Genomic DNA, 25449 nt, shown 5'->3' with positions numbered 1-25449 from the left:
AAAAATGTACTCATGGAACCTACAGGGTGTTATTGTAAACTAATGTCACCTTGATAAAAGAAATTATAAATTTGTGAAATCTCATGACACAGAAAAGTATGGAAAGGTATATAATTTACACTCAGACCTAAAAACATTACCTACCATTTTGCTTTTCGTGTGTGTATTTGCCTGGAATTATTTTTCCCCTCAAGCAAATACAACATCACAGATATGGCAGCCCCGTCCCTCTTGTCTGTCAATGCTGCACACAGTGCACTGTGGTACAACTGTCTGCATCTCAGCTGGTCTCCTACAGTGTTTATATTACACGGCATTGAAATTCTCCACAAGCACTAGCCCGTTTGTGTCATTCTTACAGACTCCCTAGGAGGCGGGCACTGAATGTCATTCCCTAGTGGAACTGAGACACAGCGGACAAGAAATTGTCCAAAGTCAGATTGTTAGAAAATAGCAGTGTCAGGTATGAACACAACTATCTAGCTCCTGAGTTGGCCTTCACCCCCTACTGCATTGCCTTGAGCTGGACCAGGCTCCTTGAGGGGTTCTGATCAATGCAACCTAGTGAGGATTTCCAGTCACAAATATTTGTCCCAGACAACCACAATGTGGCGTAACAAGGTCCATACCTGAAGTGAAAGGATGTGCATGGCTGGCTGGTAGGGCTTGGTCTAGGGATGCTGATCTGGAGAAGGTGCCACTTGTGAGGAATATTGGAGAGTGAGAAAGACTAAGGAATAGGGATGGCATCTGGAGGGTAATCTATGAGCAGGGGAGGGGCAATGTCATTCTGGGGTACAGAGATGGACTGGGAGGGGCAACTGGGGCAACTGGCAGTGGCGGGTAGGGGGAGGAGGCTGGGACCTGGGGTCTAGGAGATAGGTAAGGTTTGAATGGAATTAATGGGCTGAATTTAGTAATAGGGGAGATTTGAATTGCTCTGTAAAGAATGAATTTTTGGCAGAGGGAGAAGGGCATGGCAGGTGTGTGTATAGGGGGAGGTGGTGGGGGATGAGGCACTGCACCTGCAAAATCTAGATGCTGCAGGATGGGGCTCCCATAGGGAATGGGGAAATATCATTAGGGGAACTGGTGTGAGATAAGGCTGGGCCAGGACCAGAGCCTCACAGGCCTTGAATTCCAGACCCATAGGCTTGGACTTCGGAGCTGTAGAAAGTGGAAGTTCTAACTTGGATTTAACTTTGTGTATGGAAGACTTCTGAGCCTGGATGACCAGCTCTGGGATATAGAGAAATCTTTAAGGTCATGATGGCTTAGCGAGGCCAACAGATCAGAGAGGAGATGGGTGGGAAGACCCAGACCAGAAACCTGGAGAGGAGAGCCAGAGGTGAGTCAGTGATAATTGGGATGTAAAAATCGAATTTGTTGATTGTTGATTGACTGTGGTGCTGGAGACACAGACAGGGATCAGGGAGGGAGCTGAGGGGAAGGGAAGAGAATAAATTTGAGTCTGCTGCTAGACAGGCTCCATGTGGGATTCTCTCTGTCTCCAGGGTCTAGCACAGGATTGTGCTAGCAAGAGCTAGTTTGTGTTGAAAGCCTGACTGACTTTGGGTCCCTTCTTAGCTCTGTCCTGCCCTTCAGTGTCGGGATAGGGCAAGAGAACAGATTGGCCCCTAAACCCCTCTACTTCCGGCCATCTCCTCTCTCCTTGGCCTTAATTGCCTTCTCTGAAAGATGATAAGTGGTCACAATGACAACCAGGGGTATTCACATCTGTTCCCCTTCAGGAACAGAAGAAATGAGTCCATAGAAGGGCAGTGTCTTAGGCAGTGCCTGGTCAAGGATGGGCAGGCCCATCGATCATTTTTGAGTTCCTGTTCCCTGACTTGCACCACCTGCCTGAAGCTTCACACCAGCCCCAAGTGGTGGCTGTTGCTCAGTCATTTCTGTTTCACAGGTGATAAATCGAAGCCATTAGGAGGAGTGGAAAGAGCCAGAGCCTCTGACTCTGACATCTGGGTGGCCTGAGGCAACGTGCTCACCTCCTGGAGCCTCAGTTTCTCACTCTGTCCCTAGGCTGTGAAAGAGGAGGCATGGTGGGCAAGGATAAAGGGGGCTAGATCTAATGGTAGGTAGATCTTGTGATCTTCCCAGAGAGGGGATGTGTCCTCTCAAGGTTAGTCAGTTGGGGAAGGGAGAGAGGTCTCCTGACTTCCAAATGCCTGCACTCTCCCATCTGTGCACTGACTCTAAAAACTTTAGTTGTGGTGGAGCAGGGGGAGGGAGGCACTCAGCTGAGTGGGAGGGATCCTGACTCTAGGAAGCCAAGTTCAACCTCCTTCCACACCCTGCCTGGCCTGTCCCCAGGGAAGGAGCAAAGATTCATCAGTTAAGGCACCAGCTGGCAGACAGGAGCAAGAAGGACAAGAGCACCAGTTGCCCAGAGACACCCTAAGAGGAGCCAGGCCAGGGGGGAAGGAGGAGAGGGTGGGTAGGCAGGAGGGAGGATAGAGGCAGCAGGCAAAGTCTGTGACCAAGATGGCTGGGGGCCCTGCCTTCCTCCTTCCCCATACCAGTCTACAACAGCTGGGCCTTCCCTCCCTGACCACCCACCTTCCCTTGTCAGGCTTGAGGGTGGGGTAAGGATCCCATTTTGACTCAGTTGCTAGCTGAGTAAATCACTTAACCTCTGTAAGCCTCCGTTTCCCCTGGGTCAAACATGGATCACAGTGTCCAAGTCCCAAGTAGGTCATCGTATGAGAGAAGAGCTAACAAACATAGGCAAAGGACTGGAGACTGGGATGTGGAATTAGTAATTCCCCTCTTCCCCTGGGTGAGGACCACCATGGACACAAGTCCCCACCACTATGGGAACTAGCTCTCTCCTCTGTCCTAATGGTAACCATCTGGGTGTTTAAGGAAAGATGGTTATTTGCAGAGCTGCTCAGTTCACAGGCATTGATTTGTTCCATTTTCACAAGTCCTTCCTATGAGCAGAGCTCGAGGGTCCTCTTTTCACAACTGAGGGGTGTGAAAGGTCACATCACTTGCTCTAGGTCACATGGACACTGAGTGACCTTGCAAGTTAGTTAACTAAAACGGACACTATTGAGAATGAGAGGTGCTGCTGCAGTTAGTCACACCAAGACTGGCACCAGCAAGTGGGGGAGTGTGTCAACCCACAAGGACAGCCTGTGGCTGAGCCTGGATTCCGGGTCAGGCTTGTTTGATCCCTCTCTGACCATAGGTTCCAGCAGTGGGAGAGAGGCGATGCACTGGATTAGGAAAAAATGGGGAGACCCTGGGTTCCATCCAGGTTACCCCTCCCTGTTCCCATGATCTGGGACTTCATCAAGATTCATCATCTTCCCAGGCCCCAGTTCCCAACTCCATCAGAGGAGAGCCATGGAGGTGAACTCCTCCTCACAGGTTTAAGTCCTCATGTATTGAGGTCCATCCAGAGAGGGGCAGTGGTTGGCCTGAGGTCGCACAGTAAAGTATGGGCTAAAGGAGGATTTGACGCCTGTTGTCTTGACTAGTCAGGAATGTGATAATGAAGGTATGTAACCAAGGTGAGTAACAGAGGCAGGGAACCACATGCATATTATGAAGGCAGGATACAAATGCATGTAATAAAGACATATGGGGTGAACATATGTAACAGAGGCATGTAATGAATGCATGCAAAGCCCTTGCTTGCACAGTGCTTGACACACAGCAACCACCCAGCACCTGGCATTATAGTTCAATGTCACAGAGTCTCTGACCCTTTTTCTTCCTGGAGGCCCAGCCCCTCCTGCTCTTTATGTCTTTTGCTTAGTAGGTGGAAAACAAATGGGCTCTGGCACCTCACAGCCTTTTTTCTATTCGATCTGGATTCTCCCTCTGACTGTGTAGCCCTAGACACTTCTGCCATGATGGAACGTTCTAGCCATTCAATATAGCTATCCAATATGAGAACCATCGGTTCCACGGCCACTGAGACCAAGGAAAAGAATATTTCCTGTTTTGTTTAAAACAAAACAACACAGATGTAAAACTCTTCTTTCTTGGGGGTTGGTTGAGAGGAGGGTTGGGAGAAAAAAAGACACTCCTTTCTCTGATCCTTAGATTTCTTATCTTAAAAATGAAGCTCACGGCACCAACTTGTAAGAGTTCTTTCTTTCAGTTCATGGGTGTGCAGGGGCTGGACTTAGGTACTGGGTAAAGGTGACCTGGTCTTCCCCATCTGACCCTTCCATCTCCCTACCCCCAACCCACTCTCTCTGCATTGTGTCTGGAGGCTGAGAACTCCTATTGTCCTGTCACCTGGGGAGTAGGGCCATCAGGCCACAGGAGGGCCTCACCCCAGCAAAGATCCGAGCAATCGTCTTTGGCCTCTTCAGAAACTGCACCGCTTCACTGTCAGCCAGGTCTTGGAGGCTTTCAGGGATATGCATGGTGGCTGCTCTGCTTCTGGGGGCCGGAGAGGTGGGAACAGGGAGGCTGGGTGTTGTCTGCTGCTGTCCGGGATTCTCCAGGCCTACGTTGGAGCTCAGCCGCTGTAAGATGAGGGTGGGATGTTAGGGCCTGAGGTTCTGGGTGAAGGGGCATGGGTGAGAAGGTATTAGGGGTCCCAAGAATGCAGTTGTGTGGGTAGGGGGTTTGTCATGGTTGTCAGAAATAGGAGTATGGTGTGAGGAGGATGCTGGGGGTCCCAGAGCTTGAGGTACAGGGTGAGTTCCTAAGGATGCTTTGAATTGGGGTGCCGAGAATGGGAAATTCCATTCTGGGAATTCCAAAGGTGAGGTACAAAGCATCCTAGAGTTGGGGGTATGGGCTGCTGGAAGTCCTGGGAGTCAGGGCTACAAAGTAAAAATGCTATAGGGTGAGGAGGTGTCACAGTCCCAGAGGTGGAGGTGCAGGGTGAAGAGAGTCCAGTCCTGTAAGAAGAGGTGGGGAGAGGACTGAGAAATTTAGGGATCATGTCCAAAGACAGGAGCCAGAGGGCCCATCAGGATTGTGTTCTGAAAGGACACAATTTCCAGGGCATAGGGCAGATGGCATGGAGATGAGAACCTCTGTGAGGTCTGAACCAGAGGAAGCCCTTTCAGGTATGGGGCCGACAGCAGCCATAATGGAGAACCCAGGCATCCCAGGGTCCATTTTAGACTGTCCTAGGGATAAGGAGTTATTTCCTTTGAATAACCCCTCCCCCCTTTAGAATTCAGGGCCATCTTCAATAAGCTCATGTGCGTTTCCTCAAGTTGGGGGGCAGGACCTCTGACGTGGTGGATAACATAGACTCAGAACTAGGCCATCCCCTCAGAACTAGGAAGCCGTGCCCCTCCCCCACTAAGCTACCTTCTTAGAATTGGGGTCTTCCCTTTAAAGATGTGGAAAGGAGGTGGCAGTAGTGGCAGGGCTTCGAGGTGCAACTTCCTGACAGAGTCACACCTACTCTGGAGGCCCCGTTTGCGTCCTTTGGAGGCTCAATCTTCCTTTCACCCACCCTCCCCTCCTGGTCCCTAACACCACCTCAGCCTTCTGGTTCCGCTTTTTCCCGCCTTTTCACTCCGCCACAGCTGATTGGCTATGCCCAAGTCCCGCCCCTATCTTTTCCCGCCTACTCAGGACTTAACACGAATGGAGGCGTGGTCTCAGCGGACGTTGGGCCGCTTGCCGTTGGCCCGCTGCGCGAGAGAGTCCTGCCCCGCCCCTCCCTGGTTGTCTCGCGCTTGCCTCACTCCCTTCCCTTTGAAGCACTGGGCTAAGACCCTTCTGTAGCGCATGCGCCAAATACGGTTTGCGGTGCAGACAGGCAGGTAAAATGCGCACGCGCAGTTGATGAGCCAGGGAGTAAACTGAAATGGCGGGCACACAGTGACCCAGCTGCGCATGCGTGGTACTGCTGTCTGAAGCCGAACCCCGGGGGCCCAAGACAGCCCTTTCTGCACATGCGCAAGAGGCTCAATGACAGTCGAGCGTTGGCTAAGGTGAGGGAGCGGGCGAAGAATGCATGACCCGGGAGGGCGCCCCGCACCCCCAATGTAGCCTTTCCGACATCTCCTCTGATCCTAAAACCCGCCTCGGCCCCTAGATTACGCAGAATTCAGTTGTACTATCACAGGGTCACTGGGCCCATAAAACGCCCCAAGACCTCAGAACTCTGATCGTTGCCTGGGACTCCGGCCAACTGAACAGTGTAGGAGGAGATTGGCAAGAGGGATTACGAGGCGAGCGGAAGGGCTCTGCGCCCTGCCTGGGTTAGGGACGGCCCCTGGAGGTTGAAAGTGGAATTGGAAAGGGCACTTTCCCTTCAAGTGACCTTTGCACCTTGCCCGTTTCCCTCGTTTAGGCTCCGGGCAAAGGATCTAGCCATGCTGCATGTGACCCGGGGGGTCTGGGGATCCAGGGTCCGAATATGGCCCCTGTTGCCGGCATCCCTCAGGCCCCCCCGGGCGTTGTCGTCACTGGCGGCCAAGATAGGGGAGTACCGCAAGATGTGGAACCCCACAGAGCCCCGCGACTGGGCCCATCAGTACCGTGAAAGATTCATCCCATTCTCCAAGGAGCAGCTGCTCCGCCTACTGATACAGGTACCTGCGGTCTTGGGTCCAATTCCCAGCAGGCTTCGCGGTGGCAGGACCCTAGGGCTCCTCTTGGGAGTTGTAGTTCCAGTTCCCATTCCCACGGGGCATGGAGTGAATTGGTATTCTAAGGGAGGAGGTCTGAGGTGCGAATACACCATAGATTCCTACTCTAGATTGCTCTTGGGGAGGAAGGTTTGAACCGGCAGTCGCTGGGGCATGGTTTTTACTTCTGCAAGTGGGTATAATACTATCTTCATCACTAATCTTGCTTCTACCTAATAATTACTACTGTTATCAAACTGAACTCTTACTTTATGGTATCGTGCTAGTGTGCATTTTTCCATGTATTGTTGAATCATCAGAACAGCCCATTAAGAGAGAGATCGCCATAATCCCCATTTTACAGATGGACTCTCTAGAATCAGGAGCAGGGAAGTGATATATCCAAGGTCATGACATAGTGCTCCAGATCTGAACTATGTGACCTGACTACAGAGTAGGTGGGGACTAGGGTGAGGTGATTAGGTACTTACTTGACCCTGAGTGACCCCTAAATTTTGCATCCTTTGGCACCTCATTCACCTCACCCTGCTCCTGGTCTCACTCCTGCACTTGAACTCTTACCTCACTGTCAGCACCATTACCATCCTTATAGTTGAGAATTATCATGAATTCATGCAATGATTATTATTCATGGACTAAGTCCTGGACAGGACTTTATACTCACACACATACGTAAATGACACCTTTATATGGACACACATAATGACATAAAATTCTCACCTTCGGTCTCTGAGAAAGAGGGTGTGATCCTATGTGCCAGTAAGGAGACAGGCTCCGGCACTGAAATGGGAAGACTAAAAAGGCCCTTTAGTATGTGTGCCACAGAGTCAGCTTCTACAGACGCTCCGCAAGTGACTTCCCTGAGTCTGTGTCCCTCTCTGAAAAATGAGAGTGAGAACTCCATCCACTGCTCTTGCCTGCTCTGGAGGGTAGTATGATGCAGGCCTACAGTGCCTGGCACACAATAAGCATTGTGTGGAGGTTGGGGAGTAAGTTCAAACCAGGAACTTGAACCTCTTGCTCTCGCAGCCACCTCTTTCTTTTTGAATTACACCCCTGAAAGGTGCTAGTGTCCCTAGTGCTGTGCCAATCTGTAGATAAAACAATGAAAGCAGCCAGGTCACTGCTCTCAGGGAGCTTCTGTTATAGTGGGGGCTGACCAGGACTCAGGTGCAAATGAGGGTAATCTCATAACATGCTGGGCGCTACAGGGAAAACAAAACAGCAATATCATGAAAGCATCATGTGGGAATCCTTTACATTGGAGGTGTAATTGAGATTTAGGGATGCTATTTCAATATATGATTTTTAGCCTTCCAGGTGACCTCAGTTCTTGGTCAGCAAAATTGGTTCAACTCAACCTCCTCCTGAACCAAAAAAATTTTATTTCTTTTCCTTGTTTATCTGTTTGTTGTTTTAAAATCTTTGCTCATTTTATTTTTTTCTTTGCTTTGGCCTTTCAGGCCTTTCTAATTTTCTTTTGTGGCTTAAAATATTTTTAACTTCATTTTTGGCCTTTCATTGCTTATTCTTTTGCAATTAAAATATTCTTTTTTTTTTTTTTTTTTTTTTTTTTTTAACCTTTTCTTTTTTTCTTTTTTTTGTAGTTTAAATTTTTCTTATTTTATTCTGTTATTTTGAATCTTCCAAGCCCCTCTCTCCCCCCACCGCCACCCCCCAAAATTAAAGCCACAATTCTGATTGGTTGTATGGGCCGCCAGGGAAAGAATCTGCCCTCTTCCTACTTCCCTACAGGAAGGGGGAAGATGCCTTAACAGTAGTGTTGCCTCCTGAATTAACAGGAATTCCACTCCAGTCCTACGCAGAAGGCTACTCTTGAGGAGTTCTCGGCCCATGCGGATTTCTGCACCTTGTTTCACTACCACCATATCCTGGCACGACTGCAGGTGAGGATAGCACCCCTCTGGCTCTAGGGTGCTTGTTTGATTACCCACTCATTCTCTGAACACCTGCTTGATGCCTGGCTCTGATCTAAACAGTGAGTAGGACAAAGAAAGCTATGCCCTCATGGAGCTGATATTCCAGTAGAGGAGATGATAAATCAATCAATACATATAAAGATGATGCCCTAGCATGGTGAATGATAAGTGTGCTGGAAAAGAACAGGGCAGAGTGTGGGCCCATGTTAGGGGGTGAGGGAAACCTTTCTTGTAGAGGTGATAGGTGAGTTCAGACTGATATGAGGTTGATGGGAAAGCATGTGCAAAGGCCCTGTGGTGAGAGTGGGCCTGTAAGGTTGGAGGAACAGCGAAAGGTCTACTGTGGCTAGAGGGGAATGAGTGAGGGAGAGAGGGTGGAAGATGAGAGCAGGGAGCAAACTGGGTCTGATCTTTTGGACCATGGTGAGGACTTTGTTTCTGATTCTTGAGTAAGCTGGGAGCCCAGTGGGACTCTGAGCAGAGGAAGTCTATGGAGTTGATTTCAGAGTTAATAGAATCCTCTGGATACTGTATAGGCTAGACTGTCAGAGACCAGGAAAATCATCCAGGAGGTAGTTATGTTTGTCCTGGTGAGAGAGAATGACATTTCCCCCAAGAACAATGGCAGTTTAAGCAGTTAGAAGTGGTCAGATGCTGGTCACAGTTGGATGGCATCAACATTTGGCTGTTGCGGCACAGTGAGGAGGGAGAGAGGGGACCCAGGGGTTGCCTCTGGCAGTTCTAGCCTGCTCCTCTGGAAGGATGGTGCAGCCTTTCACTGAGAGCAGAAGATGTGGTGGAAACAGGAACCAGATCTGCAGGGAAGATTAAGAGCTCAGTTTTGGACTTAGGAATTTGAGCTGCCTGTTAGCCAGTCTTTTTGACATACTGTGGGGTCCAGAGGTCAAGGGAGGGCCCTGGACTGAGAAACAACCCTTGGGAGGATCACGATGGTACTGAATGAGACTACTAATGGGATTAACATAGAGAAGAGAGGCAGCCCTGGATCGAGCCCTGGGGAGGGCCAGCCTGGAGATCAGGAGGGGAAATAGAACCGATGAATGGCGCAGACAAGACAAGATGTGGCCAAAAAGAGTGGTGGAACTCTAGGGAAGTGTGATATCTGGAGGAAAGTCCTCAGCGTCCTCCATCCAAGATCCTGCTAGTATTGGGGTCCCCAAGACTGCCCCGATTCAGTGATTTTCTAGAGGGACTCAGAGCTAAGGAAAGCTGTTCTGCTCCCAGTAATCATTTATATAGCAAAAGGATAATGAATAAAATTAAAGAGAAGAGGGGGCCTCCCTAGTGGCACAGGGGTTAAAGTCTCAGTGCTATCTAGCTGTCACCAGTCACTGCGTCATGAATTCGATCCCCACCCAGGGAGCTAACCCACATGCACAACAGACCTCTCCTGTTTAGCCCACTGCCCCAGTGGATTTCCGTGGATCCACCTGTTCTGCTCCCCTTCTATCCCTGGTGAATCCACTCACCCCACACACACCACTGGCCTACACCCCAGTTCTTGTACGTGTAAATAAATAAAAATAAATCTTTTAAATAAGTAAAAGTAAATTAGAGGAAAGAGGCAGATGAGACCACGGCAAGAACAGAACAGGTGCAAGCTTTTGGCAGTCACTGGAGGCTTGGTGTCCTGGGTTTTTTATTGGTTACTCAACTTTTGGAGGTCAAGTTGATACCAAGGCACATTTTGGCATAGATTAGCAGACAGGATTTTCTAAGGTCTGAGAGGTTCCTCCCAGGAGGCAGCAAGGGCCAGGCCTTTGGAATGTGTGGAGTTTGCACAACCCAGACCTACTGAGTTGACCCTTTCCCCATACGCAGTCAGGCCCCTGCTTTGCTTTGTGGGTCCCACAGCCCCTCATGGTTGAGTGCTTGTTCCATATCAGGCTCATCAATCCTGCCTTCAGCACTGAGGACCAGATGCCATCGAGATCCGAGATGTAGTTTCCTGACACACCAGGATCCACCTGCCTCTGGACTCTTCCTGTGGCCTCTAGAGGCAGAGTTGTTTTTATTTTAAATGATTTGAAAATTGCTTTCTTATAAATGTTTAAATGTCTATATAAACATAGAAAGATATAGAGGGGGAAATGCATGTATGTATTCCTACAGAGGCAGGGCATTTGAAACCCTTGAAAGGTCTGCAAGGGGCAGGGTGGAAGCAGCAGGTGTGACAGAGACACACGGATTCCCTTGGACTGAGAGCCTAAGTCCCTTGAGAAAGCACCTCAGGGCAGGGAAAGAAGTAGGACAGCTGCAGCTCAGTCAGCATGGCTTCATTGTTCACTGACTGTGCAGTTGGCCTTGGCCAGTGACTGCTCTCTGACCTTCCTTCCCATTATTCACATACTGAATCAACCTGAGAGACACTGACTGAGCACTACCATGTGCCCCAGTGGCTCCAGGCCCTGGGAATACCATGGGCGAACATGACAGATAGGTGTGTCTGCCTCTGTTCTCGTGAGGGAAAGAGACCCTCAGCCAGGTAAAGAAGTGAACTATGGTAGGAGATGTTAACTGCTCAATGTAGGATTGGGACCAGTACAGCCAGGCCCCACTGTTGCCATAACAAATGTCTTCTACCTGGGTGGCTGAAAACAAGACATTGATTCTCATATTTCCGAAGTCCTTTGGAATTTCCGAAGCCTGTAATTCATGTGTGGGACCACCGAGGGTGGTTCCTTCTGAAGGATCTGAGGGGACGCCATCCTGTGCCTCTCTCCCAGCTGCCACTCCTGGCTTACAGACACATCTGCTCCCATCTCCATCTTCACGTTACCCACCTCTCGTGTCCTTTTCTCTCTCTTTGGAGGACACACTCAGCTGAATTGAGGATCCACACGAAGTCATCTCCATCCTTACCTTTGTTGCCTTCTTGAAAACCCTGTTTCCAAAGGAGGTTGGAAACTATCTGTAGTTCAGAGGGAATCTGGATTTTTGAAGAGGGCCCTCTTCAGCCTGTTAAGGATGACTTTTAGATAAGTGATAATTTTTGAAATTTAATTATGTCCCATGCAACACAATCCTCAAGTGTTGCATGGGGCATACTTAAACTGAAAAGTTATTGGTTGTTGATCCGAATTTTAAATTCAACTTGGTATCTTGTCATTTGTTCTGTGCTATCTCTGGTAACCCTAATTTAGGAGAAGAAGAAAGCAGTGATGTTTGCAGTTTTAGGTAGAGTAGTTCTGGGAAGTCTTCCCTAAGTGGCTAACATTTGGGCAGTGACCTGAGGTTCAAGAGTGAGCCCTGGGGAGAATAGTAAGTGTAAAGGCCGTGAGGCAGGAGTGTGTGTGGACAGGGGGAATAGTAGAGACTGGTGGGACTAGGTACAAATGAGCGAGGGGGACCAGACTAGAGATGAGGGTGGCAGGGGCCAGGCCAGAACCTGCCGCAGGCCTGCGGGACACAAGGGGTGTAACAGGGTGGTCCCCTCTCTCCCTGCCCTGTAGTAGGAGGACTTGGACTCTGAGTGAGGTGGAAGCCAGAGGAGGACTCTGAGCCGGAAGAAGGAGGGGAGTTGGTTTATATTACAACATGTGCCCTCTGGTGGCCATGCGGGAAAGGACTTGGAGTGAGGATGAGAGCAGGACAGCAGCTAGGTCGGTGCAGGGATGGCAGGTGGGGAAATCTCTCTACAGGGCTCACATTGTGGGTAAATTGGGTAGCGCTTGCTGACTTCCTACTCAGTGACAGGCCTCATGTACCACGGTAGTCCCCGTAGGATGTACCATCCAGCCAAGGTGTGAAACAGGCTCTACCACCACTGGCTGGTTAATTGCACTGTCATTTCAAACAATGATTACATGGCCTGAGCACATGGTTTTTCAGAACTGGCTGTTAAATGATGGGTGACTCAAGGCACACCCAGAAAGCAGACTTCTGGATGGACATGGGAACTGACAATGGGGCTGCTAGGTAGTTGGGGATTTGGGAACTCTATGTGGATATATGGCCTATGACCGTATTCTGTATTTGGCACCGTCAGGATTTGCTGATAGGTTGAAAGTATGAGAGGTAGGGGTGGCTGGGAAGATGGCCAGGAAGCAGGCTGGCGGAGGAGTTTCTGAACCTGAGTTCAGGACACAGTGGCTTAGTGGGAATGCCTGTGGAGTCTGTGTGGAGAGGTCCCTAGACACTCACATAGAGGTGCAGAGCAGGAGCTTGTCTGTGTGAGTCCAGAGTGTAGGGAAGTCATGTGGACTGTAGACAGAAATTTGGGGGTTGTCATTAGACAGATGGTGCTTGAGGTCTCCAAGGGAATGCTTGAAGCTGGAAAATGGCAGCAGTGATTGCCATGAAGACCCAACAACATCAGTCACTCTTAAAGCAGATGTGTGTGCGAAGCCTCGTGCCATGTGCTGTGCTAGGCTCCACTGAGGGAATTCGGGCCCTGAGAGCACTCTGCTCTCAGGAAGCTGGTCATTCAGACAGTGAAGACTAGGGTATTGCGTGTGCAAGTGGGTGATGAAGCTGTGCTTGGTCTCTGTACCAGGGTTGGTGTGCACATTAGCTGGTGTTGTCTAATATGGTTGCCACTGTCCATATGTGTCTGTTTCAATTTGAAGTAATTAGAATTGAAAAAAAAACCCTCTACTCCCCCATCACATTTACCATGTTTCAAGGACTTACTAGCAACCGATGGCCAGTGGTGACCTACTGGATGGCACAGACCTTTCCATCACTGCAGAAAGTTCTGCAGTGGTAGACAGCACTGCTTGACCCCCTGGAATGCTGTCAGGGGTGAATAATAACACAAATGTGCAAGTCTATGGCATCTGCTGTGTGCCTTTTAGATATATCACCTTTACGCCCTGCCCAACCACACAGGGTGGCCCTGCTCAGCCTAGGGTGTGGAGGAAGCCTTTTTGAGAATGAGAAAGGAGCTATAATATGATAGACAAGCAAGAATTCAGGAGCAGAAAGGATAGGATATAGGGAGGGGGCCAGGGAATGTCCCTGAACAGCATGTACAAAGTCCCTGTGCCTAAAGGAATACACACCGCTGTGACTGGTAAGGCTGCCTAGAGGGATCGTGACAGCCAACAGGCTTTTCAGGCTGTAATATGGAGCATGGTCTTGCCAGCTGAGGGCACAGGCGTCAGGTGAGGGTCATCACATGATAGTGCATATGTGACTCCTAGCTGTGTGACCAGTTCCCTCATCCTTGAGTGTACCCACAACCTTTCCCACTGTGACCTACCCCATTTTTCTTGTCTCTGACTTTCTCCCCAGGCTTTGTATGATCCTATTAACCCTGACAGGGAGACCCTGGATGAGCCATCACTCACGGACCCCCAGCGTCTATCCAATGAACAGGAGGTGCTTCGGGCTCTGGAGCCCCTGCTGGCCCAGGCCAACTTTTCCCCGCTGTCTGAGGATGCCCTGGCTTATGCTCTGGCGGTGCATCACCCTCATGATGAGGTCCAGGTACCTGTCTTCCTGAGGAGAACCGCGACTCCCAGGAGGCTTTTGGGCAGGAGTAGAACTCTAAGGAATCTGAGGCTGCTGGGAGTTGTAGTTCTGAGCACAGGGCTCCAGCCCATGTGGTACCTTTGGGGAATTAAAAGAGGTAAGTCTTATCAAGCTTAGTGAAATAAGCCAGAAAGAAAAAGAAAAATACTGGATGATTTCATTCATAGCAGGAGCATAAGGGATCAGAGGGGAAAAAAAGAGAGAGAGACAAACAAATGTAATAGAGTAAAAATGAAAACAATGAACAACTATAAGCCAGAGACATTTTATGGGGGTAGAGGGAATGGGATCGGAACCAGAGTAGGAAGAATGCACTGAACTATGATGATGGCATACAGGTGAATTGGTGGTGGGAAGCCCCCGGGGATTACAACTGAGATGAAAAAATGCACAAAATGAAGAATGATGTTAAAAAATAAAAAGTATATTAAAATATAATAAAATAAAAGAGGTAAGTCTCTCAGGTTATTTCTCTGCTATTTGTTGGAAAACTATTTTAAGACATAGATTTTCCTGGGACTGGAGATTTTCTGCCAGAAAATTGTAACGAATAATATGAAAGGCTCATCCTTAGTCAATAAAATTATAATACAGATACCAACATCTTTCAAATTTCCATATTTTAGTAATTTTAACATGTATTTTTTAGGTCATATTTGTCAGCTCTGGAATTAGGGTATGACTGCCAAGTGGTGGTGTGACAGTTTTTTTTTTTTTTTTGACATAGTTTAATTGGCAATATTTTTCTTTCATTTACTTTACTTCATAAAGTAATGGAATATCTTAAAAATCAGTGGCACGGGCCCTCCCTGGTGGCGCAGCGGGTTAAAACACAACACTAAGAAGCTTAAGCCACTTCCGCATGAGTTCGATTCCCGCCTGCCCCCGGAGGTGACCGCATGGCACGGCAGACCTCTCCTGACCTGCCCGCTGCTCCCCTCAGCAGTGTACTTCGTCGATCTGCCTGTTCTGCTCCCTGCTCTGTCTCTGCTGAATCCTCTCACCCTCCACATCTCTGGCCTGTACTCCAGTTCTATATGAATAAATAAATAAATCTTTAAAAAAAAATCAGTGGCACTTTAGATTCTAGGAAGTACTGTTATAAAGATGACTGAGAATGTTACCATCTTAGGTGGTGTGCCATTGTGTAGTATACAACATGGACAACTATACGTGACTGCCCTGCCCAGACTGGGAAAGGGGAAAGGGAATCATTGTGTGGAGAGGCATCTGATTCCAATGTCCCATGTTCACACCCTGGCCCATGCTCAGCTGCCTTTTTCTTTGTCCCCCGTTGGCAGGTGGCAATAGATTTGGATCAGTATATCTACATGCAGTTCTGGGCTCTGGGCCAGCGAGTTGGGCACATGCCCCTTAAGTCCAGCGTGGGCTCCAAGCGTGGCTTCTTCATCAAGTCACCCCCTACAGAGAGGTGAGGTGGCTCTTGTTCCCCAGATGCAGCAAGAAGGGAGCAAGGTTAGAATCGAGAGGGGACTGACAGGTCAGTGTCTGGACTTGGGTGTCTGGGGCCTGGGTGGGCAGTCAAGAAAGGGAGAGGGAGGGATGGATCACCCAAAAGCTAACTTTTCTTCCCAAGGGGCAGTAAGTACTCCAGGAAGGGATAAGGAGTAGGGATGCCACTCCCCATTTTCCAAATGAGGGAAATTGAGGCTCAGAGAGGAAAGTTCAGTGACAAAGCGGCATAGCCAGTTTCTGATGAACAGTGTAATTTTAACAGATGATACACAAATATGGGGGGTGGTCAGGAGAACCAGATCTTCGCAAGATTGGCCAGGGTACCTAGAAATCGCTCAACCTTTATCACATACTTTTGTCAAATATAGTCACACGTCCACAGCAACAAAAGGAAACGAAACAAATGACAAAAAAGTCCTCATGTTTCTTAAACTTGTAATTCCATGTTCTGAATCTATTCCAAGGAGATATTTATACTTGCAGACTGTGTGTTCAATGAGCTGTCTCTCACCCTGGGCATAAAGCCCCACAAAGACAGCGACTGCTTCATTTTTGGTTTCTCCAGAGCCTAATAGTACTCCGTGGTACTTTAAAACATATGCAGAATTTGGAAGTTAACTGAATGGAAGAATTTTATTCAGCTCTTTATGTGTCAAGTATATAAAATCAGAAGCCCTATTTGCCCAGGAACGGGGTTTGCATTATTCAACGAACCCCTCTTTTGGGGTACTCAGTTTACTTCTGCTTTTCCTTTCTCTGTCATTGAGTAGCTTGAGCAGACTGTGTGACTGCAGAGCAAGGGCCATGTCCTGAGATCGGAGGAGGCTTCCTGAGGTAGCCCTGGCTGTTCTCACCCCCTGTCTCTATTTGCCAGGAGATACTTTAAGCGGGTGGTGCTGGCAGCCCGAACAAAGCGGGGGCACCTGGTTCTGAAGAGCTTCAAGGACACACCTTTGGAGGGCCTGGAGCAGCTGCTGCCGGAGCTGAAGGTGCGCACACCCACCCTGCAGCGGGCACTGCTCAACCTCACGCTCCTGGTCTCTGGTGTGATGTTTTTCGTCAACGTGGGCATGGTGGTTGTGTCAGACCTCAAGATGGCCACCTCCCTGCTGCTGCTGCTGTTCGCTGCCTTCATGGGCCTGCGTGCCTCCAAGGTAAGAGTCCACCCCCATACCTTCCTGGTCCCTGCCTCTTGGAATTCAGCCAAGAGTTAGGTCACCCTGTATTTGTGATTTATTTCTCGTAGGATGCCTGCTTCATGCTGTTTCATGTCCTTCTTTTCCCCTTCTTCCCTTTCCTGCCCCCCATGTCCTGCTCTCTTCTTTCTCTCCCCTTACCTTCCCCCAGCCTTCTGCTTCTCATCTCTCCCCTTCTCTTCCGTCCTTCTTTGCCTTATTTACTCATCACAACCTTGGGTAAATTTCTTGATCTCTCTGCACCTCAGCACCTCAGCGGGGTAACAGTGAGTCCACCTTGTAGGGTTGGTTGAGAATCAACAAATGAATGTTCACATGTGGGAAGGACATGCTTTTCAAACCAAACTGCCTGGGTTTGAAGCTAGCTTTGCATCCTTCTTCTAGCTGTATCAAAGAAGCTACCTAGACTCTATGCTTCAACTCCCACATATGGAAAGCAGGGAGGACAACAGCATTGAGCTCTTGCAGGGATTCAGTTAAATCTACACGCAGTGCCAGACAGTATCTGTCCAGGTGTGTGTCTAGTGGAGCTGATGTGGCAATGCCTGGGTTACAGAGGGATGTTTGCCGAAGAGGGAAACGTGACCTAGGGAAGGCCAGAAAGGGACCCCTGCCCCCCTAAAAAAGGGTTCTCACAAGAACTCCAGGAACCTATTTTTAACGATTCTGCTCTACCTGAATACAGGGCTACTTCATGCAGTTGCACAGGTTGTTCACCATTCAAGCATCATGATGGAGGGGTAGCTGGGGCTCACACCCACTTGTGCATGGCTGCTGGGCTGTGTGCCCTGTCTCAAGGCCGAGTCAACCTGGAGGGCTGCCTTTTACTGCCTCTCCCCAGGGCTGGCACCAGCCCCAGGCATGTAGGTTGGCTGGAGGCATCCGTGATACCCAGTCATTCTTATGCTGGTTCATTGCTTTTTCAAGCTGTTTTCAGCCATCCCCACGGGCTCTTAGGAGGACTGGTAATAAATCCTGCAGAAAATAGCTAGGGTATGCTTGCTGAGGAATGGCAGCAGAGAGCCATTCCTGCTCAGAACCAGGGGTCACACTTTGAGAGGGGAGGCTTGAGTTTGGTGGAGAATGGCATTGTGGGATCTCTCCCAGGTTGGACAAGTGAGCCCCAGAGGCTGGGAAAGGTTTTGAATGCCAAAGTAAGGGCCCTTGACTTTATTCTTGCTGGGAGCTGTGGAAGCACCTTTACCACGGAGGGAGGGCAGCTACCAGGGAGGGCCAGACTAAAGCTGGGGAGGGCAGTGTCCAGTAGAGTCCCAGCTCAGGGTCGGATTTTGCCTCACCTCTCAGCGGCTCTGGATGGGTGGGTGGGGGGTGTCCGTGGAGTCTCTTGAGTTCTTACAGGTCTAGTTTAAAACCTAGCTCATGAATTAATTTAGTGTATAAAAGAGAAGGACTTAAAAAAAAAGGAACATTGTTACATAAAAAGTGCCAAAGCTACATGTGCAATGGTCTAGAAATCCTTGAACCAATCCATAATATGTGGCTCAGATGAGCAAATGAGTGTGGTAGCAGTTGTTAAAAACTGTTGACGCATGTGTGTGTGTGTGTGTGTGTGTGTGTATAGTTGGGCCCCATTCTGGGGACCTGAACAGCAGAGGTGGGGGGTGGGGGGCGGGAGTAGGCAAGGGAGCCTGCTGAAAGGGTGATTCTATCGTGAGGCTGTTGTGCCCGCAGATGTTCGGACAGCTGCGCAATGTGCAGGCTCTGGAGCTGGCCCACATGCTCTACTATCGCAGCACGTCCAACAACTCAGAGTTGCTTAGTGCGCTGGCCCAGCGTGCCCAGGATGAACATACCAAGGAGGCGCTGCTGGCACACAGCTTCCTGGCTAGGAGGCCCGAGGGTGCGAGCGACTTGCCAGAGGGTAGGACTGGATCCTAGGACCCTAAAGTCATGGCCCCCCCACTATGCCACAGCCCTGCCCTGAACATGCCCCACCCCTTGGGGGGAGGTGGGGTCCCCTACCCGAGGAGATTGGCTTCACCCTGACCCTGCGGGACCCAGACCCCTTTTAGGGGCTCCACCAGAGTGAGACGGAATCCGCACTCCTCGCGGTAAGCCCTACCCCATTTCCACTGTGACCCCGACCCTCAACCGAGATTCCGAATTTGATGGATATAGCCCCTCCCCGGGATGACCTCCCTTTCCTGACCTCAAGCTACACGGGGTCTTGGGTCAGACTCCTGTTACGATATACCCCCCTCCTTCAGCCCTCTCATCTCCTGTGAACTTGTTCCTGTACATGAGCCTATATTTTCCCAGGAAGTGATCCATGACTATTCCCTGTGGTCCTTTTCCCAGCAAGAGCCACCACTGTTACCTGAGCAACAGGCCTTGCAGGAGTGTTTGGCCCTAGACAAGAGACCTAGAGTCTCAGGCCCTCGTAGCCCTTATCCTACTCTCTTTTTAGCTTCAAGGATACCCTCCCATTCAGTGACCCCAAGTCCTTCCTTCCTAGTACCAATTTCACTTCTTCACATCTGCCTCTTCCCCACCTCTCTGCAGAAACCTCCAGGTGGCTCCAGTCTGAAGTGGAAACTTGGCTCCTGGCACAGTCAGGCTGTGAAGTGGCCTTCAATGGAACTCGGGCCCTGGCCCACCTGCAAGCCCTGACCCCCAGCATCGGGATGTATCCGCCCCCAGGTTTCCCCAAGCTAGACCCGTTGACTACAGTTACCTCCAAGTTCCCCCTGGCGGCACCCAGTAGTGAGCATCCATGACAGAATCGTCTGCACTGCCCGGCTCAGCCACCTGGTTAGGGCCGTAAGGTCCGACTAAGCTCCGCCTTCCCCACGGCAAGCTGTCAGTCACAGCTGCTAGGCTTTATCGCTCCCCATTTTCTAGTCACTGGCAATGGCTTCCTGTTACATTAAGTCTTAAATCCGCCAATCAAGGCGGCCTGCACTCTCTGGCCCCACCTCTTCTGGTGAAGAGCCAATCATAGCTTGTTGGCTCAGCTTCTAGTCCATCTCTTAGTCCCACCCTCATTGGCTGAGGATGGCACAGTTGTTAACAGTACCCTCCTAGGGCTATATATCATTGTCTTTTTAGCCTGTACTGGGCGAACTGCCCTTCATACTCACCAAGGCGGAGCTCCAGTCCACAGCCAATGAGGTATTTTTTTAGTCCTTTCCTCTGGCAAATTGCCAGTGACAGCTGCTGGGCACCACCAACCTTAGGAGCCAGTTGTTGCTGCCTAGAAGCAATCAGTCAGAATTTCTAAAGGAAACCTGATCTTTCTGTCTATTGCCTCTGCTTATAAGACAGGCAAGCAGGCTGGCATCTGGCAGCCACTGACCAGCTTGCCTAGGCTAAAGGGATTGGGGTCTGTGCCAGGCACAGATCTATGGGCCAGAAGGAACCAGAGACCATTCTCACTCCAAGACTCACTTCCACTGGGCCTCCCACAACCTCAGGTGCCTTCCCTCCCCAGGCCCCTCACCCCTTCTACAGAAACTACCTCCGTCTGCATTTTCACCACAGCCTTGGCCTGTGCAATATTTATCATCTATCTGTTTCTCCCATCCTCTCTTCAAAAGAAATAAATCATGTTTAACGTACTAGGATGAGTGGGGTAGCTGCAGAGCATGGAGAGAAGGAAGGCGCCCGCATCTTGGAAAAAAGTCTTTTGAGGATGGGGAAAGGGGGTGGGGACTAGGCAGAGAGTCCTAGAGACTGGGCCAGTAGTTGGTGAAATACAGAAGAGGGTGCTAGGGTGGGCCTTATAGTTCAGGGAAGACTAGATCTTCCTAACATGGGAGGTAGAGTGACCATGTGCAGTTGTGCAGATTGTTCACTTCCTACAGCAGGGAGGCGGGCAGATGTGAGATCCAGCTTCCCTCTGCCCCTCTGTCCATAAGCAGGTTGGGTAAGCCTCCAGAAGGGTGGTACTGTCTCATGGTCTGGAGACATTTGGAGGTAGGGGGAGAAGGGGTGCGTCCTAGTGAAGGAATGAGATTGTTTCAAGAGTGGGATACAAAAGTGTCTTCCCAGAGGAAAGGGCAGAATGAAGGGAGAAAAAGAAGAAACCCAGTCAGCATAGCGCACCCTGCTGGGGAAGAGACCCTTGTGCTAAATAGGGGAGGTGGGGAAGCCCGCACTCCAGTATCTTCTCACAGTGACTGAAGGTCAGCACTTGGGTTTTTTACGGGGAAGGTTCAGAGCCTGGGGCTGCTGTGTCCGTAAAAGGGGCTGGGGATCTGTAGCTAGACATTCTGAGGGCAGAGCTGCAGGTGGGGGGGGGGGCATCCCAGAAACAGAAGAGATCGGGGTAAGCAGCAGGGGCCCCTGGAGAGGAAGGAAGCAAGAATGCTAAGGTAGAACCGGCGGTTAAACAGTTTTATTTTCTGGGGGATGCGCGGCGCCTGAGGCTTCCGGGTGCGGGGTAGGTTGGGCACGGGCCGGGGTGGGGGGCCAGGTGAGTCCCGGCACTCACTCCCGCTTCCGTAGGTGAATGTAGATAACGCCACTGGCCAGGGCGAGGGGGAAGGCCACCCAGGCCAGTACGAAGCAGTATCCGAAACTGCCCCCCGGGGGGCTCTTAGCCAGGATCTCCTTCGCGTGAATAGCGTAGATCAGCGCCCCAGTAAAGACCGCCATGCCTGGGGGGAGACGGGAATCACGTGTTACGCGGTGCCCGCTAAAGAACTTCATTTCCCAACAATCCAAGGGGCAAAGAAGCGGCGGAGAACGCGCGTGCACAGCACCGCGGCTTCTGCGGGTTGTGGTTTGTTCCCCTAGCTCTGCGCAACTAAACCACTTCAGCTCGGCGCTGGGCAATCGAGTTAATGTCTCTGAGTTCCCGTGATTCTCCGTAAAATCAGACGACGATTGCTTACTCATCCACCCGTCCAAGGAATAGTTCTGACTGCCTTTCTACAGTTCAGTACCCCAGAGTGAATAAATGAACCGAGAGGGTCTTTGTAGGATCCTAGGGAGATGATGCTCACCAAACTGAAGACTTTCAATTAAGTTAGCTGTTGCTTCCCTCAGCAATGTATTTCCGTTCTGTTCTGCTCCCTACTCTGTCCCTGGTGAAACCTCCCATCCCACCCCCATCTTTGGCCTGTACCCCAGTTCTTGTATGCATGTATAAATAAATCTTAAAAAAAATTAATTTAGCTGTTGCACATTGAAGCAAAAAGAAAAAGAAGAGAACCTAAAACTCTCTGTTGTGTCTGATACACAGTAGTCAGAATTGGTCACCATAACAATAGTGAGACCAGTATTAATGTGACTCAGAGTCTGGGGTATTGATTAGCCACCGGTTGCCACCCCCATCCCTGTGACCAAAATCATTGCCTACACTTCTTTCCCTAATCCTATTGAAACACTAAGGGCCAGCCCCCTCTCTCACCTTCCATTCCCATCCCCATGAATCACAGATACCACAAGCCACCACGGAGCACTGACATCTACAATTCTAAGTCCCCTGGAGCAGAGAGGTAGCTCATAGAGCTGTTGAGTATGGAGAATTATTTTCTTTCACCAGATGTCTATTGTCAAGGGGCCTCCAGCCTCTTGACAGGCCCGCTCCCTCCCCTTTAATTCCAGGGAACAGTGCTTACTGGTGCAAAGCTGGCAAAGGCCAGTGGCATAGAAGAGCCCTCCTCGACGCATGGTGTAGAGCTGGAACATGAACAGGATGAAGGACAGACAGCAGAGGATGAGGGACAGCACCATGAGGACCTGCACCGCCTTCAGCCAGCCTGTAATAAGGAGACAGAGATAGGAGTCACAGGGCGTCCCACCGTCCAGTTCTACCTGCTTGCTCTTATGTTACTACCCCACAACCCTTCTCCATTTAGAGCCATCAAACCTTAGATGCTTAGGAATATCACTTGGATGCTTGGTTCCTGTAGTTTTGCTAAAGTATCAATTGTATAAGCTGCTTTAGAATTTTATATATAGACATGTCCACTAGGAATAGAGACATTTTCACATCTTCCCCATTTTTATGCCTTTTATTTCTTTTTCTTGCTATATTGACTCGACTACCTCTAGTACTATGTTGAATAGAGAGTAGAAATTCTTTGCTCTGAGGGGAAAAGCATATAAGCTTTCATTTACAAATTTTAGTGGATATAGCTCTCTGCTCCGTTAGAACTCAGGTGCATATGCCACCATTCTTTTAGAACCTTGTAAAGATTCAGACCTACCTCTTTGGAATATTATTGGGGTTCCACCTCTACCCTCTTGGAATTTGGACAAATTAGGTTCAGCCGTCCATTCAGAACACCAGTCCCACATGCTTGGGACTTTGGAAACAATCCTATCTTCTAAGATCCTTGAGTGCTTTTCCCCCATTCCTTAAACCAATTTAACATTTCATTTCCTCACCTTCTGAACAATAAGGGAGGGAAACTTTAGGTCATCCTCACTCAGCACTGGAATACAGACCTACCCACTCAAGCCTCTGGGGCAGGGGACTGCAAATCCTTGCTCCTGGCCGAAGACTTGGGGTTACCCCTTCCTGCTGCAGACCAGTCACTGATGCCCCTCAGCCCTTACCATTATCACTGACGTTACTGCAAGTCCATGTTTTGTTGACATTGTTCCACGTGCAGTCATACCACAGATTCAGGGACTCCTTCCCAGGGAGAGTCCACCAGGACTGGGGTGGATAGAAAACAGTTAGGGAAGAAAATAGACGGGCCAGGGAGCAGGTGGGGGGTAACAGTTTGGAAAGCAGTGAGATAATAAGCAGGGGCTGGGCTGGGGCAAGTACGGATTTAGTTGGAAAGGGGCTGGTGAGGTGGTGGTAGTTAGTGGGGTCAGAATGTGGCTCAAAGGGGTAAATGCAGGGGGAAGTGGAGGTGGGGCTTGGTGACTCTATAGAGGGTGTGGCTTGTCCCTCTATAAGGGGTGTGGCTTGTCTGCAGCAAAGCTGGAGGTCCCAGGGCCACCAGTAGACTTACCTTGTCCAAAGTGGCCACGAAAAGCAAGATGAGAATGAGGATATGGAGCGCAGAGACCACCAGCAGGAGGAGAGACATGTCTGCAGTGGGGGACGTCAGGAGATGGTACTTTCAAGAAACTGCACAGGGCAGGTGAGATATCCAAATCCTGGTGGAGAAGGGGGACTGAGTCCAGACTCCCAGGCCTAATGGAGAAAGAGACTGGGGGTGGTCTCTTGAGTCTGAGGGGAGAGGTGGGGGGCCTAGGCTCCTGAATTCCCTAGGAGGTAGAGAGGGCTGGGGATGGACTCAGGTCCTAGAGGGAGTAAGACTAGCAATGAGTCTCTCTTCTCAGAGCTCCAATCCCTGGGCACATGTGCACTAGGATATAAAAATTCAAGCTGACACCGCTCCGGATTTCTCAGAAGCTGGGGGCAGCCCCCAGGGACATCCTTGACTCACCCCATTCCTCTCGGGGGGGATGGGGGGAGAAGGGGGTGAGGAGGGGGGCCAGATGAGTCATCTGGTGACTCATCCCACATCACTGCCTCCAAGCATTAACCAGGGAAACCCCATCCCCTGGTTATGCCCACAAGCTCCACACCCCACCCTGATGCCAGAATGGTGCCTGCTGGACGCCAGAATGGTGCCTGCTGGACACCAGGTGGGAAAATGGACAGGAGACTCATCTTAGACGGAGCAGGGGAGAAGTCAGCCTCCCTTCAGTGTTCAGCAAGGAAGGGAGGACCTGAAGTTTCCCTAGACTGGAAGTGTTGTCTTATGAAGCCTTGACCTCGGGTTCCCCGGGAGAGAGTGAACTGCCATTGGGACAATCTGCCGGAAGTTTTAGGGTGGAGGGCTCTGCTGGGACCCCCCCCAACGTTGCCCGGCCCCACCCCTTTCTGAATCCCCACCCCGAGCGCTACGAGATCACTTCTTAAATCATCAGGATTTCCATAGGGGTCCTTCCCAAATGATGTGCTCCCAAGTAAATCAAGAAATCCCAGTCTGAATAACGGACTGGAAACTTACCGATCGGCTGAAAAGTCAGAGTCGAAGCCTCGTCCCTCGCTCAGGCCTCCGAGCCCCGCCCTTCTCCTCCCTCCTTCCACCCTTCCGAGGCCCCCCGCCTCCTTCGCGGCCTCCCTCCCTCCCTCCCTCGCTCGCGCTCGCTCTTCCCTCCGACTCCACTGGCTCCCTACTTCTCTCCAATCCCGGAACCTTTTCTTTTTCTCTCTCCCGGTCTCTTTCTCCGCCCTTCTGCCTCTGGCCTCACTCTCTCTGTTCTCACAGCCTGTCTCTATACCTCCGCTTCTCTCTCTTCACACCCTCCTGGATTCTCCTCTGCTCCTCTGAATATATACCGGCACTTTTATACCCACCCTCACCGCACCCAACTGAGGTCTGTAGCCAGAGGGAGGGCCCAGGCGCTCGGGTTCCTCATTCTCTGGGTCCCCACCCACTGCCCCCTGACTGGCTTCTTCTGGGGCTCCCTACCGGAGTTGAGATGAGAAGTCCTTGGAGGGAGGGAGGGGTATCGTGGGGTGGGGCAAACATCGGAGAGTGGGAGGGCCAGAATCTCAGGCCACTGCTGCTCCTGGTTTGGTCTGGGTCTGGTCCTGGGACCGCATGTCAGCTTCCCTTGGTAAGGTTTAGGATTGGATACTTGGAGGGATGGCAGTCTGGGAAAGGCCAGATTCCTGCAGTGAAGAGTGGGGATTCCTGGTGACTGGTGAATTGTTGCCATGATGGGGGTCTGGGGATGGAAGATGGAGATGTGTGAAACTGTAGGCGATAGAAGTTAAGAATGTCAGTGCTATTGTTACAG

The 25449-nt window shown here is 50.3% G+C and overlaps 3 protein-coding genes across 5 annotated transcripts in view; 1 reads left to right on the top strand and 2 right to left on the bottom strand.

The window, feature by feature from the left end:
• The window catches only part of SYNGR4 (synaptogyrin 4), an 8237-nt gene extending 2921 nt beyond the window's left edge, over positions 1–5316 (bottom strand). The window contains exons 1-2 of the mRNA XM_004694247.2: positions 5308–5316; positions 4311–4505 (exon numbers count right to left, since the gene is read on the bottom strand). Of these exons, the coding sequence (XP_004694304.1) occupies positions 4311–4403 (93 nt within the window). The 5' untranslated portion in view covers positions 4404–4505; positions 5308–5316. The remainder of the gene's footprint in view (positions 1–4310; positions 4506–5307) is intronic.
• Positions 5317–5911: 595 nt separating this feature from the next.
• On the top strand, positions 5912–20286 carry TMEM143 (transmembrane protein 143). Its single transcript, XM_004693980.2, has 8 exons — positions 5912–5939; positions 6302–6542; positions 8402–8506; positions 13796–13990; positions 15337–15467; positions 16386–16665; positions 18400–18589; positions 19231–20286. The coding sequence occupies exons 1-8, from the start codon at positions 5917–5919 to the stop codon at positions 19443–19445; spliced, it is 1380 nt and encodes a 459-aa protein (XP_004694037.1). The 5' UTR covers positions 5912–5916; the 3' UTR covers positions 19446–20286.
• A 763-nt stretch (positions 20287–21049) lies between these two features.
• Positions 21050–25061, bottom strand: EMP3 (epithelial membrane protein 3). Of its 3 annotated transcripts, none has more exons than XM_012733756.1 (5): positions 24928–25061; positions 23643–23790; positions 23236–23338; positions 22293–22433; positions 21050–21326 (listed from the first exon to the last, which is right to left on the bottom strand). In XM_012733756.1, the coding sequence occupies exons 2-5, from the start codon at positions 23718–23720 to the stop codon at positions 21157–21159; spliced, it is 492 nt and encodes a 163-aa protein (XP_012589210.1). In that variant the 5' UTR covers positions 23721–23790; positions 24928–25061; the 3' UTR covers positions 21050–21156. The 3 variants fall into 3 exon arrangements, with proteins under 3 accessions (XP_012589210.1, XP_004694303.1, XP_012589209.1); XM_004694246.2 differs by lacking the exon at positions 24928–25061 and adding an exon at positions 24654–24732; XM_012733755.1 differs by lacking the exon at positions 24928–25061 and adding an exon at positions 24654–24725 and having other exon boundaries at positions 23643–23827.
• Between the last annotated feature and the right edge of the window lie 388 nt (positions 25062–25449).

This window comes from Condylura cristata, unplaced genomic scaffold (assembly GCF_000260355.1).
Source record: "Condylura cristata isolate star-nosed mole 26May11 unplaced genomic scaffold, ConCri1.0 scaffold00041, whole genome shotgun sequence".
Classification (NCBI taxonomy): Eukaryota; Metazoa; Chordata; class Mammalia; order Eulipotyphla; family Talpidae; genus Condylura; species Condylura cristata.
The sequence above is the reverse complement of the archived record's forward strand: the minus strand, read 5'-3'. Positions and strand labels throughout refer to the sequence as shown.

Coding starts and splice junctions, on each gene's coding strand:
- TMEM143 (XM_004693980.2), top strand. CDS start 5,917: ATGACAGTCGAGCGTTGGCTAAG. Junction 5,940..6,301: donor ACAGTCGAGCGTTGGCTAAG/GTGAGGGAGCGG, acceptor TCCCTCGTTTAG/GCTCCGGGCAAAGGATCTAG. Junction 8,507..13,795: donor ATATCCTGGCACGACTGCAG/GTGAGGATAGCA, acceptor CTTTCTCCCCAG/GCTTTGTATGATCCTATTAA.
- EMP3 (XM_012733756.1), bottom strand. CDS start 23,720: ATGTCTCTCCTCCTGCTGGTGGTCTCTGCGCTCCATATCCTCATTCTC. Junction 23,339..23,642: donor TCGTGGCCACTTTGGACAAG/GTAAGTCTACTG, acceptor TATCCACCCCAG/TCCTGGTGGACTCTCCCTGG. Junction 21,327..22,292: donor CCTTTGCCAGCTTTGCACCA/GTAAGCACTGTT, acceptor GTCTCCCCCCAG/GCATGGCGGTCTTTACTGGG.